The sequence below is a fragment of the Anopheles funestus genome, chromosome 2RL (assembly GCF_943734845.2).
Source record: "Anopheles funestus chromosome 2RL, idAnoFuneDA-416_04, whole genome shotgun sequence".
In the NCBI taxonomy this organism is placed as follows: domain Eukaryota; kingdom Metazoa; phylum Arthropoda; class Insecta; order Diptera; family Culicidae; genus Anopheles; species Anopheles funestus.
In genome coordinates, this window is record NC_064598.1 from 43,414,842 (window position 1) to 43,435,985 (window position 21,144).

Below are 21,144 nucleotides of genomic sequence, written 5' to 3' on the forward strand. Positions count from 1 at the left end.
CGCATATCGAACGATCACGTTGTAAGTGGCCTGTTGGACAGTTGGCGAATGGTGACGAAGCATGTTTTAATTCTTAAGTATGGCGAAGCAATTATAGCAAGATGCTATAAGTGGATGCTACTTTATGTCATGCGTGACAGTGCTAAAGGTGGATTGTGAAGAGGGTATATGATGATGCTGATTGATGATCAAATCATGGAATTTATTTACAGTTAACGAAAGCTTATAATTATAGGTAAACATATAGTAAATTAAATTTGCATTAAATTAACTATAAACATTCATCATTTTGAATGTAATTGCTTAGATCCGAATATCTTCTACAGCTACAGGGAACGAAATTCCCATTTTCCCCATTAGCTATTACTTAAAATTTAATAATAATTTCCTGTCCAAAGTTTTGAATAAACAAAAAGCTTTCACAAAAATATATACCTAGTCTATTATTTGTGATAAAATATTTTAAATATTACGGCAGCTTTCCAACCTACAGAACGTTACCGTTTTGGTCCCGAATCAAACCATAATTCACCAAATTTTCCGAATCCCCAAACGTACTGTTCCAACGTTTTCCGATTAGAACTGTCGACACCTGCAACACTTTGCACGAGAACCATTCGGTGCATACAATTCCTTTTTCCCTGTGCATGCATAATTGAACTGCACAAAAAAAGAGCTCACTCACGTGCACAAAACACGCTCGTTCGCTAATGGGTGCACGCGGGTGGGTGCAAGATGCGCGAGGAAAAACATTTTCCAACCAGCCCAAAAACTCCCCTCCTCACCCCCCACGATGGCTGTATGCAAACCAATGGTGACACCTTAAATAAACGATCATACTCATTCGGGCATTCTGTTTTCCGCCATTTGCTAATGAAAAGATGGCTTCGAATTTCCATTTCAGCATTTCATCCCTCCTTTCCTGGCGTAAAACATGCCGCCCTCCTACCCTCTCGACTGGCAAATCCCAATTGCAGGTTAAAAAGAAAAAAATGTACCCGTTCGGAAAAACAGAAAGCTAAAGCCCATTCAGCGATCCCGATTGGCAAAGCCATGAAAATGCAATTGATTGCAAAGGATACGCGAAACAGTAGCAACAAAAACACACAGAAGAATGCCGAATCAAACGGGGAAAACCACGGCACCTGGCGGACCGCCGTGCCGCGAGTTCGTTCGTATCGGTGCCATTTCGTTTCGTTGTTTTATCGTTTGCTCACACAGCATTAAACGAACGCAACGAATGCCGATCAGGTATGGCCGCCGCCTTGGCTATTGAATATGGAACGGAAATAAAATAAGCGCTACCGGATCATGAAACGTAGCCGGAGGGGGAAGGAATGGTCCATACAACCGGGCGCGGCCATTACGTGCATATCCATTTGCAATGCTTGCATTCCCGGGGTGGGTTCCATCCCTTTCACACAGAGCCTACCGTGCACCAAACGTCCCCCCAAAAAACAGGGGCGGCAATAAACAATCATAGCATTTGCGATAAAACATGCATCTATAATAATACGAAATATGAATAATTTATTACAATATAATCGATACGGTTACCCCATTCCCCATGGGGTGGGACCTTTTCGGGGAAGTATTCTGTTGGTGCCCTTTTCGTGTGTGTTTGATGACAGCGCACCAAGAGTGTGATTCTACGCACTATTTGGCCTTTTGTAGTTTTTTTTTACTTTTCTTTTTTCTCCACTATTAATCGAATGCCAGCTATCGGACAAGCAAATGCATAAATGGTGCCGAGCCATGGTGAGGTGAGCAGATGAGACGGCACGAAACGGTATGCCCGGATCAAACTGTTGCCACTTAAGAGTCAATTGATTGAAAACTTGTCAGGCGTGAACGATGCCTATTTAAATCAATACGCTGCCCATTATCGAATGGCTGTGATGTTTTAATCGACTTTTCTGCCTGATTGGTGGTTCCCTTTTCTATGATTGGTAATATTATACACGAATAAAATATACGTTAAAAACTGTTGTCTAATGTGACTTTCTTAAAAAAGATTAATAGAAAGAATTTCTCGTAGATCAGGTTTTGAAAATGATCACCTACAAATAACAATGCCGGTCGTTCAATTTTTTTTCAAAAATCTGTAAAAAAATTAACTTGAAATTCTATCAAATATTCTTCAAATACGTATTGAAAGCTTTTTATTTTAAAACAATTTCTATCAAATAAACAAACATACGTAGACAAAAATGGAATTTCAAACTTTGAAGCTGCTCTCTTCAGTATATTTTTATTCCCAAATTAACGTGTAAAATCGAAGCAGAAATATTTTTTTCAATTATTTATGTATTCTTCAATGTGAAAACGTTGCGAAAGAAATACAAGTTTTGAAGGCCTGTTCTCAAGAAACTTCGATTATATCCCTCCTAACATATGTTAAGAATCTCTAGAACTCTATAACACATTTTTACCAGGCAAAACAAATCCAAATATGGCAATTAAAAGATATCAACATTAACTACTTGAATAAACAAAATGGAAATAATTAAACTATTTCCTAACTGCCCCAAAGAATTTAGCTCCACAAGGACTTACCTTTGCTGAACAGCAGCACTGTTGGCAGGTACATTGGCGGAGGTTTGTGATTGTTGTGGCTGGGGTTGTTGCTGTTGTTGCTGCTGTTGTTGTGGCTGTTGCTGCCCTTGTTGCGCTTGCTGTGACTGAAGGGTCGTTCTGGCCACCCTGGGAGCGAACACACCGTACCCGAATCCATAAATTTCGTCCTCCTCCTTATCGGACAAACAGCTGGAGGGCTAAAATGAACGATGCAAACAAAACAAATGAATATCGTAGGATAAACAAAACCCTTGTCTCTCTCTCTCTCTCTCTCTCTCTCTCTCTCTCTCTCTCTCTCTTTCTATTTCTTTTTGAGAAACGATTCCATTAGTAAAAAGAAAAAGGCAGATATAAACATTCTTCAAGCAATAACAACGTCGGGCGAATCAAGCCCCTAAAAAAGCGTCCCTTTCTTGCGAAAGGATAATCCACAAGGGCGCATCGTAGAGAGAAGGGGAGAGAGTTGTGCAATTTAATTATAACAATTAAAGCTGTCGCTTTTGATTGTTTTTTCACGATTTGTTCTGCTGCGTTCTAACCAAACAACCAAGCACAAAAGGAGCGATTGGTCAAGCAAGTGTCACTCCCTGCCATGTCTTACCACCGGATCCTTTTTGGGGCACAGGGTAATCTTTTTAGCACGCAAAACATCTTCCTTTTGTCTGTCGCTGGAGTCTTAAGCGAGCATTTTTTTTTTCTCATCAGTTCCGCTGAAGCGGATGGAACGCTTTGGATTGCTTGTTGGTTTGTTTGGCAACAATTCACCCTGTCATTACGATCGGCAAAAGCTCTGAAACATACCGGGACGCAGCTGGCGTTCGATGTGACCAACTGGTTCAGTGAGGATGCGTTTGCATTCTACGCTTCTTCCCGCTCAGAAGCTCAAAGCTTGTTCCCTACACACCTTGTACTGAAAACTGAACTGAGACCCCACACAGTCACAGGGCAGAAAAAGGAGCAAAAGAAAATAAATCCCAATGGCATCTTCACAACCACTTACGAAACCATTTTGATGTGAATTTACGCAATGCATTTTCTACCCAAAAACGGCTGCAAAAGATTAAGTAAAACAAACGGCAGACAAAAAACCCATCGAAAAACCAACAACTCATCAGGTGAATTCGATTTGGGTGGCAAACAGGGCAATTAGAATGCAATTTACGACAGGTTGCACATTTTCACGTCGGTACCGGCTGACAGTTACAAGCAGGGCCACACCTAACTAAGGCCAGCGGTCAATTAACCGTTTTGTAAACCGGTGGGCCAAAGATCGGGCAGATTATTATGGAAAGTGTTCGGTGTAACGTTAATGAATCAGCAGGAACTCTTGATGAGAAGAATGTTTTATACGGCAATTCTGAAAATTGTCCATTAATTGCTTTAACTATGCCTGAAGAAAATATTTGAAGCGATCAAGAAATTCTGGGAAGTTTCTTAGTAGCTACTCGATTAAATCTAAATAAGTATCGTAACATAGATCATAATTTTTGGTATTTGAAGCATTCTTAGCGGATACTTGTCCAAAAGCAAACAATTCCCATGAGTGTGTTTAATATTTAACAAAGTAATAGGTAGCGCTACACGTATGTATAATGTTGCATTCCATTAAGGCAACATTTAGAGTCAAAACGATCACAAATGGCGAAGAATTTACGGCACATGGAACGGATCAGAGACGTCACAAAGAGTACCACAATCCCCTACGTCAAGTAGTGATCTAGCAAAGAGCGATCTTGCCGGAGTAGTAAATTTATAGCAGATTTATAGCAAAGAACAGCGCCGGTAAGTCGATTCTTTAGTCAAGTATTGAATATATCCGAGATACAAAAAATCTCTCTTGGTTAGAAGTAATATTTGAAAAATATTTGTAAGTAATTAGAGCTGTCTCCTTGACTTGTGGAATTTACTTAATGTCTGAGCAAGTGTCGTAACAATTCAATACTTACAACGATCTCTTGATTATTAAAAAATTAAAGCTAAGAACTCTCTAACCCTTTCCTAACCCCTACTCTACTTACCGAATATTTGCCTGGCACGTAGATTGGCTGGCTGTGGCTGTTGGGCAAACCGCCGTGACACGAATTACCACGGTGACCCCGTATCAATCCACCGCCACCACCGGACGAACTGTGTGGACTCCGTTCCGACCAGGCACGCTGTCGGGCTTCTTCCAGCGCGGAAAGGACCTCACCGAATGGGGCCAGCAACATTTCACAGTACACAGATGCAAGACCCTCCAGGTGGCCTCGTGTACCGTCCTGTAAGCAAATACAACAAACAAACAAAAAACGAAAGGGCAATGTAGTACGAATCACAATTGGCTTGGCACGGGCACAAATACATCGTTAAAAATTAAGCACATCAAAATAGCACAAACACTGAGTTGATGAAATAATTAATAAACACGAAGAAGAATGGAGTCTTCCCCTTTGTATTTTCGGCCGTGCTGTAAAACAAGACCAAAAACACTGCGAGTAAGCAACAACCGAAAAAAAAGAACCCAAACGCCACTCAACTGCATCTATTGTCTTACTGCTTCTTACCCGCTGTTCATCCCTTGTTTTCAATCTCGTTTTTAAAACGTTCACCGCACGGCTGCAGTACGACGCAATGATGATGCAGATTGCAAATATAATGCATCATGAAATTTGAGCTGCATGCAATTGGGATTTTTTTTGGGTTTTTTTTTGGTGCATGCAAATGAGTAGCCTGAAATTTCACCTTTTTTTGTGCTGTTAAACTAGCGTTTCATCAACATCCTTCTTTACGGGGGTTTGGGATTCAATTTGCTGCGTTTCGTGGTAGAATGTTCGCAAAATCTCGCACTCTCTCTCTCTCTCTCTCTCTCTGTCTCTTTGTCTCTCTGGTTTTGCTGCAAATCTGAAACTGCAAGGGAGCTGGCCAGGGACTCTAGCCAATCAGTGTGCGACGACTGCTTCCTTTGTGCGACAGTGTACCGCCCGTTTGACAGCTGAATGCAATCAGTGCTTGGCAGAACCGATCGTGCGGAAGCATCCCCTACGTCTTCCTTTTGGTGCCCTTGCCCCGCGTACGGATTGCCCCGCGGGAGCGCCATCACGTACCGGGTACCACCGTACCAGACTACCTTTGATGCGTTTGAGAATGGTACTTGAAAGCCGTCGTAGGATGTAGGATCAACAAAGCGACATCATTAATTAAGTACCCAATTAAGCCCACCGCACTCACTCGGTGCCCTCTTTTTGTACCGGGCACTCGTACGTGGTGGTGTATGCTCAGAGCTGCTTCAGATAAGCAAGCACAAACCTGAAAACCTACGGAAACCCAGAAAGTGAAAGGATTTCACATTTGGTCCGTTTCTTTAGACGAGTCACACAAAAAACACCGGCTTAATGCCGATGAACGTCTCGGGTGACAATGTTACTCGTGAACGTTCCCAGTGAAGGATCAGAGGTAAAGAGGTCTAGGTCAATGGGAGGAACATTTGCAAAGTAAAACACCAAATTGCCATAAGAACAGCTGCTGGTGTACAGGTAAGAGAACCCCACACAACACTGGTAAGGAGGGATCATCAGCTAATGAAGTGTATCGAACCGGAACCCAAATTCGGAACACTTGTGCAACCTCGACAGCATCGAGAAGCGCAAGGGTATTTAGCAACAAGAACACACACAACAACAAAAAAAAACAATATTTGCACTTCTAGCTAATTTTTGGAGAGCTTGAAATACGATACTTCGTTGGCGGTAAACCAGGGGTAAACCAGTAAAAACCCCTTTGCCGGAAAATGGATCCCATCAAAAGGTCCCTTTTTCAGCGTAAGACACACCTCTGTTAGCATGGTGTGCGAAGTTTTCTGGAACCAGTGCAGGTTCTTGACTAGTTTTTGCGTGTCAGCAAGGTGAAAAATATTACCTACGCCTACGAAAGGTGTGCTATTGCCATGCGTCGTAAACGTCTCAATGTAAACACGAGCCACAAATGGCAAAAGTCGCAACGTCGTGCACCGTGAACAATTCCGGAACGATATCCTGATAGAGCTACCAACTTGCAGGCAAAAGCACGAGACTAATGTTTCAATTAAAATTTCCTTTCGTTACACAAAATGAAGGAAAATGGTGGTTGCGTCACTTGTTAAATTTATTTGCATGTGTACCAAGAAGTTAAGAAAACTACGTTAAAATATCTCTTAAACGCTTTAAAAAAATCAATTTTAAAACAATCACAAACATCACACCCACATCTACAAATTGTACAGGGTATTATTGCTTGACACAATTAAGGTGATAACATCCCATAAGCGTTCTGGTTGCGATCTCATACGTTAGCACTCAAGCTCAAGCGTGCGGTACTCGCGACTAGCTTCACTGCACTTCAAACCGTCAGCTGTGCTTTTGTGTTGCTGCGAAGCAGAACGCGTACATTAAGCCTAGCAGATGCACGCCGCAACAACACGCGACTGTCTTCCACTTGTGCGAATTCACACACATGAACAGCAAGTGTTGGAGGAAGGATCAACCCACCGCCACCGTGGTGCACAAACAAAATGGTGTTTTATTTTTGTACCAAGCTTAATCTCTAGCGCGAGTGCGACGCCGGTTTGCTGTCATACAATAGCAAACAGGCAGAAAAACACACGCAGCGTCTACTAGCGCCTAACGCGATTGTATGTGTTGGAGGCTTTTGCACGTTGGTTGCTATAAACTGAGCTTCTCATACATGACGGTTCTATTATATCCTTCTTTTATTTTTCATTTTTTATCCTCACATTTAATATCATTAGCAACATCAACAACAAGAAAAAAAACCTTACACAGTAAAAAACTGCTATCCAACTACATGACACACCGGGGGTCTGCCACACACACACCGCTACCATACCGAGGAACACTCATTTTCACGCAATGCGATTGAAACGCTTTAAGCGTAATAAAATTGTTTATGAACGCAACGTAACACCACGGTTTGAACATTATTTTAAGGGTCCTTACAAACACGCTAATGTGTACGGTCTGGTTTTATATTCAATTCATTTTATTAACTGGCAATTGCATGTGAAACTATTTGCGATAAGGATAATGCGCTGCTCGCACCAACCTTGTAACGGGGTAGATTAATTTAGCTGTTCAACCATTTTAATTATATTACTTATGAAAATATGTTTCGTCGATATTAATACTGCAATGCTAAACGCTTTCCTGGAAATTGTTCTTGGTTTTTATGTAATATTTTCATTTAAAAAATCAAAACTACATACAAATAAAAATTCTAATAATATTTAATTACGATAGAATAATTTGAAAGTTAGAATAATAGAATAGAATAATAATAGTAATTTAAAACTGTGTCTTTCCTTCAAATAAAGTTTAAAAATGCATTCATGATATTTGAAATAACTTATGTTTTTATCATTGCGACAGGGTCAGTCACTGGTCATAAGTATTTGTGTGTAAATATTTTAATTGGAATATTTTTACCAGCAATTACGTATCGTATAGCCAAAAAATTCTTTAAGAATCCAAAAAACTTAGCAGAGCACATGAACGATAAAATCTTTAGAAAATTCCTCAGTTCACACACCTTTCACCAATGCTCTAAAACATTCCATCCTTTTTATAGAAAGTAACAATACTTTGAAAATACGACTTATGAAGTCCTTCGAATGTTTTCTTGGAACATTCGATGAATTTTCGAATTTTTTACCAAACATTTTTTCACTTCCCAAATATACCGACGAGTTACAAAAGACGTATGTTTAAATATTTCAAAACAATATTCTAAAGACTTTAAATCTTTTAAAATAGTGTATACTATATGAAAACAAAATACACACAATATGGAATTGTAAATATTCAGCTTCAAACATGAAAAATAATTTGAACTGATTCAGACTAATTGGTCCTTACGGAATCTTAGTATATTTGCCAAGAATTTCATTCAATATTTTCACCCTTTTCGTAAGGGAAATTTTACCGAAATCAGTTAGAATTATCCCAAAACTGATCTTATGACACTTTTGAAAATTCCATACCCCTAGGCACTCTGTAAGCCAATGATATCTAAAGGTTAGTGATACATAAACCGATTCTAAATTTAAATCTCTTCATAAATTAAATTACAACGCTAAATACGTTTTGAACACACAAACGAGAATATTGAATGTTTAGCCCGATTAATTTTGCTTACCGGCTACAATCATACCGTGCTACATTTGCCTATCGTGCTCTATTAGACGGCACGCTCTACATCTATAAACACTGAAAAGCCGGTATAAATTGAAGAGTAAACGAAAAGGAAAACTCAACGACACAGCACACATGGCCGCACGCACACTGAAACGCCCTCCAAAAGCGGTAAGTAAAATCAATATCACTACCACAAATGGTGCGTTTGCCACCTTAAACGACGGCGTTGTTTGCACATTCACTAGGTTTTCACCGGCATGCTGTTTTTTTTTTTGTTCGACGAAAACCATTAGGCAAACGGGAAAAAGTTGCACCATTTCTAAGCTAAGTTTTCTAACCGATAGGCTTCTCCTGAAGCCACCGGTACCAATTGAAGAGCTTTTATTAACTCAAAGTCTGCTGTGCAAACAACCACCACTACTACCTATGAAAGCACGGCTGTGCTAGGGCCTACATATCCACTACGTCAGAAGGAAACGTTTGGACCTTCCACTTGGCTTCGGGTTCGGTTGGCACGTTGAATAATTCAGCTGCCCCAAAATGTCGAAAGCAATACGAACATAAGTTGCCCGCCGGTGTGAAGGTGTGTACGCTTCTGTCGTAGTTTCGGTGCCATTTTATTTTTCGCTGTCGGCTTCATTTTCATTTTCGTTTTGATTCGCTTTAAAAACAGAGCCAACAACAACATACAAAAAAAAAAAAGCCAACTTCCAGCCCGACTGGCAAAAGGTTGCTTTTTGGCTTAGTCTTCGCGTGGATACCCGGGGGGGAGAGGGAGTGCGCGTGCTTTGCGCGGGAAATGTCAAATCGAAAAACGTGCCCGGCATTTCGTGGTTTTTTGGGACGCCGGAAAAAGTACACCATCATCTAACGGAAAGGAAATCCAGCAGGACGCCGTGTCGTCGACGGCCAAAAATTGAGCGATATTGCTTGTGGCTCGACGACGTTGCCACCGGAGCGCAATTGCGTTTCAGGGGCAAATTGGAGGGGCGTGAGAGTGTGACACTAATTTGCATACGGTACGGATTTCAATTTCCCCCAAAACACCTGGCACGGATAGCTGGCACGTGGGCTGGGAGCGATGGAAAGAAAGTAGACAGCCACGTTGCCGTACCGTGCAATTCTGTTCTGGAGGATAATTTTAGGGGCAAAAACCCCAGATAAAAAGGATGGGTTCGATTTCTTGTAGATTACTTTGCTATGGTTTGGTAGTTTTCTTTTTTTCTGATACATGAATCTTTTTTTTTGTCGTTTCTATTAAACATTGCTTTAGTTTAAACCCCTTTTGGTAAAACCATAAATAAGACGCACGATTCGTCTCTTAGCAATAAGTTTCACCAAGTTACAGACTGTTTGGTGCTAACAAACATTGAAATTTTATGTCCTGTGATACCTTTAGCCACATGAGAGCTTAGAAAGAAGTAGTCAAGATATTTATAGATATTTAAGGATCTCAAAACATAAACTTTATGATTCGTGACAGCACAAGATGTAAATAATTCAAAAATCCGGTTCAAAATCAATTTCATCGAGTCACATCTAGAATGGAAAACCGAACATGATAGCTGTATCAATTCCTAACTCAAATTCGTCCTAATTTATCGGTTTGAAATTCGTTTCTTAAACAAGAACCAGTATGATTCTAACTAATGGCCAGTGTAGTTCACAAGAATAGACACTCACAAAAGTCAGACAACATCAGCAAATCCAACAAGTCACCGGAAAATTGAGCGACGACAAGCACTAGATACGGGGTTAATTACCATTATGCAGAAAAGATGATCAGTATACCCATCATACCCAACTAAGGGCACTTCTTTAATCGATTCTACCGATATCATGTTGCAGTATGTCGCAAACATGGTCTCCATTGCCGATGTCTCGTTTTGCGACAAGGAGAGACACAAAAATGTCTCCATTCACCAAAAATGTTCATTTCTTTCCAGTTTTCATCCCAAACACGATGGATGCCATCGTACGAACGTTTGCCCATAATCCGTTTGTCACTCGGTTGTAACGGACGAGGGAATCGTGATGTAGATTGAACCTGACACTCGATGGTAGAGTTGCCTTTTCGACCAGTAACTACACTACCGGTGGTAATCCAGGATACCACCGTACCCGTACATGTTGGCAAATCATCAGTGCAGGAATATTAAACGAATCAAAAAGCCATCCCACACCAGGAGCAACGGACGAGTAAAAACCGTGTCACCGAACCGCAACTTATCCTCCGTCTGTGTACGAGTTTTGCTGTACATCCAACGTCGCCGAATCACCGAATGATGTAGTAGCTTTCACGTACGCTTTCTCTGCCTTGCCACAACCCGTAACGATTCTTATCTTCTAGCCAGGATGCTGCCCGACTCGTATGGGTTACGTACGACGGATCAAACGACGGTACAACCATCGGTTGTCGAAATTCTGAAATCCTTCTGGTCCAGCCGAGCCCCTAGTACACGCCCAGTCGCACATCCATTTCCTGTCAATTTATTATGCATAACGTGGCGCTCTGGTACAGATTGTTTCACGCAGCGATCCCCCCCCCGAATGCTGGTGTCCGGTGTGGTTTGAGGAATCCTTACATTATCCGGGCCTTTCCTTTACCGTCAACCATCGCTGACGAATGTTTCATTTCACCGCTACAAACTGTCGGATACCCGCGTTTGAGTATGATTTTTACATGATTTTTTCAGCACAGCTTCGTCGAGCCCCAATTTTCCGAGGGTACTCTGACGAATGTGGAAGGGTTTGGGGAGAGATAGAGGGGTGATTTTCACTCTTCCCCCAAACATACACATACCGAAGCGTACTCATGAATTGATGATGAGCTTTGATTTTGCCCCGGAGTTTACAGTTCGTCCATCGGGTGCGGCTATTCCGGCCATATCCGGTGTTCTCGTGCCAGAAACTCGTAACCGTGGTGCTAACCGTTGCGTAACGCAACCTCCAACAAAACCTCCCCATTCGAACAAACCGATTCGTGCGTACATCAAAACTTTCGCTTACGCGTGTACCCGTAGCTTTTGGTGCGAATCGGTGCGAAATAATTTCATCCGCCTTCCGGTGAAAGGACGCAGTGGCAGTATAGGTGGTCGTTGGTGGCAGACAAATAATTCAACACAGCTTCCAACGTCAGAAGGCGAACGCGAGTGGTTTCGCGCAAATGAATCATAACCGAAGCCGAAAGGTTTGGTTCGGTAACGAGGGCGAGGGCGCAAACAGACGCGAAATCTCGGTCCCGCTTGGTCGGGTCCCGCTTATTTGTGTTCGCATGGGGTCCACCGGTTATATTAACATTGAACCGAGGACCGTCCGGGAGCTGATTGAATAATTAATTTACCGACGAAATGATAAATGTAGCCACGAAACACGAATCGCGAGAATTCGGAAGCAGCTTCAAGCTTAATTCGCACCGCACAAGCGGCGTATGTTTACCGTTCACAGCCCACATTGCTTACCTTCAATTTCGGTGCACGATGCCACTATAGACACTTGGGCTGTATTATGCTACCCAATACGTACAGACCTTAATCTAGGTTTCGCTCGGTACGAATAAAATCGGATAATGCTGTGATAGAAATAAATTCAATTTTCTCTTATATTTCTCTAAGACTTTGGTATCGAAGCACCAGGACCACCTTTTCGCTAGGTACTATTGTTACCACAACAATACGCCAGAAACGCAACACGAACGAAAAGACAGTTGATCGCTCTTCGTGGCCTGCCCCGGGCTCTAAGCCGACTAATTCTATTTCAATAAATTTTACAACCATTTCCCGTTTGGCTTTTGGTGCAGAATCCCCATGTGAGCTCCAAACGGTTATTCGCCATTCGTGCCATGTTAGCCGAACTCGGGTATATGTTAGCGTACTCGGGCCCTTTGCTGCAAGTATATCCACCATCGAGTCCCGAGGTTACAGTTCAAGTGTACGGCCGAAGAGCTTTACATGCGATCTTTGGATTACGTTGGCTTAAGCGGGTGTTCGATATTTGTTCTTTTCAATACACCAAAGCGCTTTGAAAAAACAAAATCTGCCCTCAATTGCCGGATAACTCCTTCGTTAAGGACTCTCTCGAAATATCGTCCTCGATGCAAAATAAAAACCAAAGCAAAAGAAATAAATTTATTTTCAAACTGAAACCAGTTTTCCACACCGACAATTTTCCGTCTGTCATGTCATTGCCGGTTTCCAATGGATGGGTTAATTATACATCTCTCCCCAACAACAAAAAAAAAACAAACAACCGTACCATTTCACATACACCTGCCAACACCTAAGGAAAAACCCCATCGAATGTCACAACGAAAAATCAAAGCTGACATCGTGGAGCTCCGACGATGGGGCAGCTCAACAAACAGCTGTCACATTCACGAAACAGTTCGGGAGTTCCGAATGCTTCGGATGAATTGTTTTCCAACTTCAACACGAACGTAACCTTTTTCCCCCCGGTCAAACCAGCCTGTCAAACATGTCTGGCTAACTTTGCCACGCAAAAACCGGGCATGACCACCATCGTCGATGGTTGTCGATAGGCGTACTGCTCATCTACGGCTTGCTACCAAAATGGCCAGACAGTCCAACACGGGCACAATGCCGTCAGCTACTTCGGTGGGGGTACTGGGGATGGATAAATTTATTCAAATTATGGTTTTGTTATGTAAATAAAATTGTTTTATTTCCCATTTCCCACGCGACTCCTAGCCGTGAACGCCTCCCACTTTCCCACCCGGGGCGTTCGGTCATTAGGTAGGCACGAGAAAAAGGGTTGTGTAGGTTCTCTCTTTACCCAAAAAAACCACCTTCTTTACCATTTTTATGGCGCGTGTTACGTTTTGTAGTAGAAGTAGTAGTTTCCCATACCTCCCCCAGCATTTCGGGAAGTTGTTTTGCAGTACCTAATTTTTATGTGCTTTTAATTCGTACCCCAAGTGGAACCTTTGCTCTCTGCTGGGCATGGGGCCAAAGCGTGCGCGCGCGCATACATGTAGTTGCTTTATGTAGTTTGAATGAAGTTTTTCCGCACCTCTTCACATGGTACAGTCTCAGGAATTGAAAATGGAATATAGCGAAAGTTCCAGCTACGACTGCACTGCGACCTCCTGTTGCGATTGGCCCAAAAAAGGATACGTTATCATACGCATGGATGCACAAAACCACACCAGAGAGCAACCCTTGCGGAAGGGGAAGAAGCGTCAGGCAAAACTGTAGCATGACTGTATGGAGCATGGAAAGTCATAACGCTTCCCGGGGGTTGAAGCATCGGGGGTGAACCAGCTGCCAGCGGGAAGCAGATTGTTGCTGGAAAATTAATAGCCCTCTGCATTCCCTTTATGAGCTGCTGCCGCCGTTACAGAGGGGAGGGTTTATAGTGAGTACGGATTTCCGGAAAATGTCCGACTTGTTTTCCGGCTTTTTGCAAACAGTCAGATACGACCGCTGTGCCGGCTAGTGTGGTGTGGGTAACTATTTATTTTTTAATCCTTCTATCTGCAGAATGAGACGATGGGTGTTTTTTTGTTGTTGTTTTGTTTTCGTTAGAATATTCTTGTGGGGCACCAATTACACCATGAGGTATTTTGCTTTATGAATAAACTTTTGTCGGAAAGGATAGACATTAAAAGACACCAAGCGCCAACTAGAGAGTATATTAATGTCACTCTTCTCTTCACAGGTGGTTCATTGTTGCTTGTTCCATGTTGTGGTACAATTGTTGTAACAAAATTGAATTCCTTCCCCAACTATCCTTAAATAAAATTGTTGAGGTTTTAAATAATTTTAATTGCATAACTATTTGTTGCATTGAAAAAACAAACCCTTCCTAGCAGACCACTCGAATGGCTTTCCTTCATTCCTCTGCTAAGTAGACGTTTACAAATATAGTAATTTAATTCACCTTTTGCTCATCCAGGGGTTCCTGTGCAATTACAACACACAAACCCATCAACGGGTTTACGGGTGTGCTCCAACTCTTATCTGTGGGCGGACCCTTCTTTTACGACCCCTTCGGATACCGTTGATTGCACGCTTATACAGCCTTAATTTATGTTCGCATGAGGTTCGAAAGGAAAGGTTCGTAATGTGTACCTTTCAACTGGCGTCCTTAGCCGTAACCGTAAATCTAACAACGGCTAGCCAACTTCAACAGCAAATCGAGGAAATGGGTTACAAAATGGATTCTTCACACGACATGAGTTGGTACTTCTGGGCCAGTGCAAAACACTTCAAAACAATGTCACCCCACCATAAGAATCGAAGAGTACATTGAATAAGCAAAAACACCGGTTGTAGTTCATGGTTCCAATTAATGTGTTCTTGGACTGGGGGTCTCCCCAATGCCTCCAACTCCCCAATGCTGACACAACTTTACCAAGGTGAAATGAATCGTTAAACTCAGGATTGACGTTTGGCAGCAACAAAAAAAAAACAAACCACGTCAAAAGCTCATCCTCCCCGGAACTTTGTAATTGATACCTGGTTTGAAGAGTGCTCCTTTCTGAATTTTCCCCTGTGGAACGGTTCATACAAGCAACAATCCACATTTATGATTGTTCTCTCTCTCTCTTTCCCTCGGGCTTCACGCTTTTCCTTAAGGGGTTTCCCAAACAATGACTTGAACCCTGCAACCTCAGTGCAAGCGAAAGAGACTCCATAAATTGTGTTAAATTAGTTTTGACTGAATTTATGGACGCTTGTCACGGTATCGTGACATTTACATGCCGAACGGTGCCGACTGTTTTCGGGTTCCGGTTTTGTGTCGGTTTGCTGTAACACGTCTTAAAATTGGTTACATTATTCACCATATAAATATAGGAAATGGCAAAATGATACTTTTTTAACCGTTTGTTTGGATGTATGAAGCGATGTCACGCTAAAAGGAGGAACCTGCGTCATGTGATTAGAATGACACCGAACGATCAAGTTTGTAAAATTGATTAGGACCATAAAATCAAAGAAACAGAGAAAGCACGGTCTGGTAAGTTAGTAAATTATACATAAACTAAAAAAAACTTCCTATAGACGCTGCCAAATAAAAAAAAGGTTGGCTTGATGAAAGAATAGTTTGTCATGTCATGTGAATCAATACAGTTTTGTGGGTAGTATTTTCAAAAAGTTTGTTTCAAAAACATTTATATTCTCTTATAAGTTCAAATCCGGCAGATTTTTTTCCACTTGGTAAGAAAAATATAAAAAAAACAAAACCATAACAAAGCTTAGTGAGAAGTTGCCTCAATTACATTTATTATCCAGTTTACTACAAAACAATTCCTCTCGCACATAAATGCCAACGATGATTTAAATTCTTCTGCATCCATTCATCACACCTAATGCATGGTACCATATTTTAGTAGCTTGAACACGCGAATAAATAAATGCACCGTTTATCTTGCACCTTATCTGGGTGCCGTTGAGAAAGTTTGCCAAAACACACATTATACGGCAGCTCATGAACGGAGCGGAAAACTATTTGCCAAAAACATGTGTCCCTTCTTGCATACCGACCGACCGGGAATGTTAGAAGGAAACCGGAGAAATATCATTATCACCTTCGCTTCCGTTGCATATGCATCTTTCAATTTTCCGTTCACTGCCAACAGCTAAAGGCAGCTAAGGCTCTAAACTCGTGCTTCGGTCGTTGTGGTTTCCTTATAACTTTACTTTTTTTTGTTATTGTTTCACCCATGGCACATAAGGCACTGCTCACAAGAATGTCTGCCATCGAGCACCAGGAGGGAAGCTTTAGGGACCAACACAATGGGAAGGACAGTTTGCTGTGGCATTTTAGCATCAGTTTAGCTCACCCCACTGCCATCAAAGCCACCAGCAGTAGAAAACAATTATTAAACAAACGAAACGAACAAATGGGAAGGAAAAAATTCAATATTCATAACGTGTACCACACATGCAAAGGAAAGTCCTCGGTATGAGCCTGCGATATAAGAAAAGAAGGAATTTTTCCAAACACAGACCTGTTCCGACTCTCACACCCTCTCCATGTTCTCTTCAAACACTCCTTCCCCGTACGAACAGGATACTGTGTTGCCATGAGCCAACAGAGTCGGATTTCGTTCCAGCACGGAGCATCATTTCCAGCAAATGACAGTACCAAGTGGTTCCGCTTAATTCCGAAACCAGTTCTGCAGAGTTTCTTCTCCCCCACACCCCCAGGAGGAAAACGGAAAGACAAGATTGTGATGGGGACACAAACGAAACAGAAAATTTCTCAATTGATCGTATGATTTATGAACTTTCAAGGCCTACGTGCTTCCGGGCTGAGAGGTTATGCGAAGCGGTACTCGCACCAGACATGGGAAATAGTCTCGTCAGTCGCTGGGTGAAGTCCCTGTGGCAGGTATAATATAAATGCTTTTATAACTTCATCATGCATTCGAAATTCGTGTGTGAATTCACAATGAGATCGTTCACTATGTGTATGGAGTGAAATGTTAGACGAAAGTATGTTTAAGTTAGTCTTAATCTGCGAAAGTTAAACATGTACTATAAATGATTTTAAAGTATTTTCATATTATGAGAATGACTTTACTTTAAGAATATGATAGAAACTATTATTAACTATTTTTCTGCTCTACTGCTCTTGAAAACTCGGAGGTCTTGCCCCATCACTTCTAACATTCCATGAGCTTTATTCTTTTCGGTTAGGCCAACAGAACAGCTGATCGGTCCCTGTTTAATTCTTTTAAATTAAGAAATTCCTTCAAAGCCATACAAAAAGTAATGTTTTGTATATTAATTGTATATAAATAAAGTATATAAATTCATTTTGTTTGAGTAATTTTTTTTTCTTTAAACCAAAAAATAAAGAAAGGCAAAATATCTTGTAAAAAATACTCCAAACAATAAAATAAAAAAAAATTGAAAACTTGTATAGAAATTGGCTAACCAACTCATCACCATTCGAACCAATCGAACCATTTTTTTTTTTGCTTGCAGAGCCTATTTAATGTCAGACCCTTCAGGCGCTCGAAATTCATTAAAATATAAACAACACCTCCATTTGGCGTTAGCTTCACTGTTTGACATTTATGTTCGCCGATCAATCCGCTGCAACGGCGGGGTCCGGTTCCCGCGCACACGGCGTCCTATTCCGGTGTTATAACTTTGAAAACGAGACCGCGGTCGCTTCACACGCATGGGGAATTCAAACAAATTTCCTGCAAAATTAATTGAAAACAAACACACATACACGTTCAGGGGTGTTGGCCGCGAGCTTACCCGCCTACATGCCGAGATACCAGAAAGGTACAAAAAGGGGTTTTCGGGCACGATTGCAGTGCACGCGACCGCCCAAAAAGCTGAAGTGAGCTGTCCCGTTTGATGGTGTCCATAACTTTCGTTCCCGCAACGAGAAAACAGCACAACCTGACACAAGAAAAACAACCGACATCAAATTGAAAACATACAACAAAAAAACAGACACACACTCTCACCCAGGAAAGCCGAGAAGCAAATGCAGACAAGCTGACTGTGGGGAAATCCGAGCAGCCGTAACGTGTCACGTCTCTGGGGGAGGTCTGGCTGTCCGAGAAAAGGAAATGAGATCCCCGTGCCGTACCGGGTCGGGCAGGGGGTTTTTGGCCGGATGCTACAGGAGCGGCATGGTTGTTTCTGGTTGAAATTGATTTGTTTTTAATTACTGTCAGCAACTCGGGGACAGGTTGCATACAGTGCAAGCTGTCACCAGATGTGCATCCACGGAAGAGATACACGCGTAACATGAAACCTTTCGATGCGTATCCCGTGCAGTATCCACCTGCCATGGTCTGCCCATCTCGGTAGGACAAATCATCCTTTTTTCTCGCTCCACCCCATTGCGGATCACGCCCTGCGTTAACCTGTTTTACATTGACATGGAATTGCTCTCGAATCGGATTGACACGACCATACAAATGCGGCACGTCGAGTGTCTATGGCATGGGGCATTTATTTATTGTGCTACGCAACAACAACAACAGAAAAAAATGGCATGTAACGAAACCACCAAAGCCGAAAGGATGCACCCAAAAGCCACCGTTGTGTGGCGCGTGGAAAAACGTTTTAAATTTCCTTCAGTCCACCATTACCGGAAGCAGTGGTTTAGCTGTGGCAGACATTGCTAAGCTAATACGATATGTGAAACAAAACGCAGACACACACTTCTTGGTAATGCTGGATGATATTACACCAAGATGGCGTCAAACAACGGGGTTGGTGTTTGGTTCATCCGCAGGTGCATCGTCTGAGATTGCATTACCCGTTGGATGGAACGATTGTGTGTGAAACCAATGGAAGATGAACTGTAATTGTGCACCCCGTGAGCCACGTGCCAATGGGCGCGTGTTGACCGGAGACATGCCCACCGAAGCGAGTCTACTAAAACTGTCTTCTATCCACGGTGTCTGGGTTTGATACGGTTGGAAACGCACCCAAAAGTAATGTACCTCACTTTAATCCGTTTTCGTTCTGGAAACGTTTCGATATGTTAGGATTCAATTTCTCCAACGATCATCTTGATTGTGAAATTGATCTTTTACGGGCATTCTTGATTTTGAATATTGATTTTCTCAAACCAGTCGATAGTTGCATACACACACACCAAAAGGAAAACAAACATCCATATCTTACCAAGAACCCGTTACTGGCAGTAAAACGAAGCATTGGTAGCCAACACCCAGCTTGATAAACGATTTGTGGACAGTCAAACCACTGGATTTCCGCCCCAAAAACCCGATACGGTAATGTTTTATTTTTTTGTAAGGGAATGATACGGGTTTTTGTTTGGTCCGGTGGGCTCCACCGATACCGAACGGGGGGCCAACGCGTATCTGTTGCCCGGTGGTCGAACGCTATTTGCATTCTATTTTCGAAACTATGCTATCACACCTTCGGGCCGATGCTTCGATCATCTCTATCACGATAGTAGTAGTAGTAGTATACTCTATAAAGTTCCACCGTAATGGGACACCACCAGTATCGGAACGGTTTGGTAAAGTCCACATCGAAATGTGTCCCAAAAAAAAAATGTTGCTGTTCCTCACTCACGTAGAACGACTGTGGGTCACATTTAGTAGCATTTCGATACATCCCTTTTCTTTCCCTTTTTTTTGTTTGGTTACCATTTGCAGTAAACGATTGAAATGTTCATCCGGTTCGTACCCAAATCGGTACTTACAAGGTGAGCTACGTACATCGGTGTTTCGACCAAGCTGTCCCATGGGAAGAGCTCAACACAAACCTATCCGCAACGATGCTAGGGCCAAGGTATAATTTGATTTTATCGACAGTGTCACCGGGTGGATGTATGTGTATACATGGGATCTTGGTGACCTACGGATTGATGATGGCTATCATGCAAATAGCCCGATCGGGACACTGCCGAATAATTTCGCTATCGAAAACGAAGCTTTGAACGCATGGCACAGGTTATAGGTACACCTGGCACAGCGATTTGGTAGATCAATGAATGGTGCTGAAGGCTTAGCAATGGTAGTTGTTGTTATCGGATGTTGTACGTGTAAAATGTGTTGAATATTTTTGTAAACTTTCTATACACCCTATTCGTTTGGTGAATGTTGTTGTGAAGTTCCCCTTCGATGCTTGATGCACAGGGAATATTTAGCACCTGGAGATATTTTATACATTATCAATTAGAAAGAAATTTAAAGGAAGAAATAAAAAATTTGAGATGCTTAAAAAAAGAAGATTTTAAAAATATTTTTCAATTATTAAAGTTAGAGCATATTATTTCTTGTTAAGAACGGCCAGGCTGTATTACGACTTATTTTATCAAGTAGCCGGATACTCAGTCCTGTCCACCGGGGGACGGTCCGGATGGGATTTGATACAGGGTCCTGTCGTGTAAACCGACGCGATTTATCATATACCAGTGGGCCATATCGTATATTTTTACATATACCATATATTTTTATAACACTTTATGTTACACTTTATGTTGTAACACTTTATGTTTTTTATTTAACCACAAAATTAATAACATTTTTCTAAACTCTTATTTCAATGATTTTCTTATTAAATCTAGTACGCCAGTGATAAGGCAAAGTATAAGTAGGAAATGCCATGTGAAAAATGTAGACACTTTAGCAATTTGAGGCTGACAATACGGTAATAATTGAAAATAAAAAAAAATGATTAAAACCTTTCAATTAGTGCACAACAACCTGGGATAAATTTAAATAGCTTCTTTATCATAGTTCGCTCATGACGAACTGATTATTTAAATGCGAGTTTAATTGTCAAATAATATGCCAAAAACCAATTTTCCTAAAAGGATGAGATAATGTACGTTCTACATACTTATTTAATTAATTCCGCGTAAAGGCATTATTTAAAACGTAAAACAATAAACACTTATATATGGTATCATTTCCTAGAAACCATTCATG

General features: G+C 41.6%; 1 protein-coding gene across 4 annotated transcripts in view; it reads right to left on the reverse strand.

Moving 5' to 3' along the window:
• LOC125760547 (sterile alpha motif domain-containing protein 5) overlaps positions 1–21,144 on the reverse strand; it is a 127,295-nt gene that overhangs the window by 25,515 nt on the left and 80,636 nt on the right. For all 4 annotated transcript variants that reach the window (XM_049420765.1, XM_049420767.1, XM_049420766.1 and 1 more), the window contains 2 exons: positions 4,596–4,835; positions 2,557–2,774 (listed from right to left, as the gene is read on the reverse strand). In XM_049420765.1, coding sequence (XP_049276722.1) covers positions 2,557–2,774; positions 4,596–4,835 — 458 coding nt within the window. The remainder of the gene's footprint in view (positions 1–2,556; positions 2,775–4,595; positions 4,836–21,144) is intronic.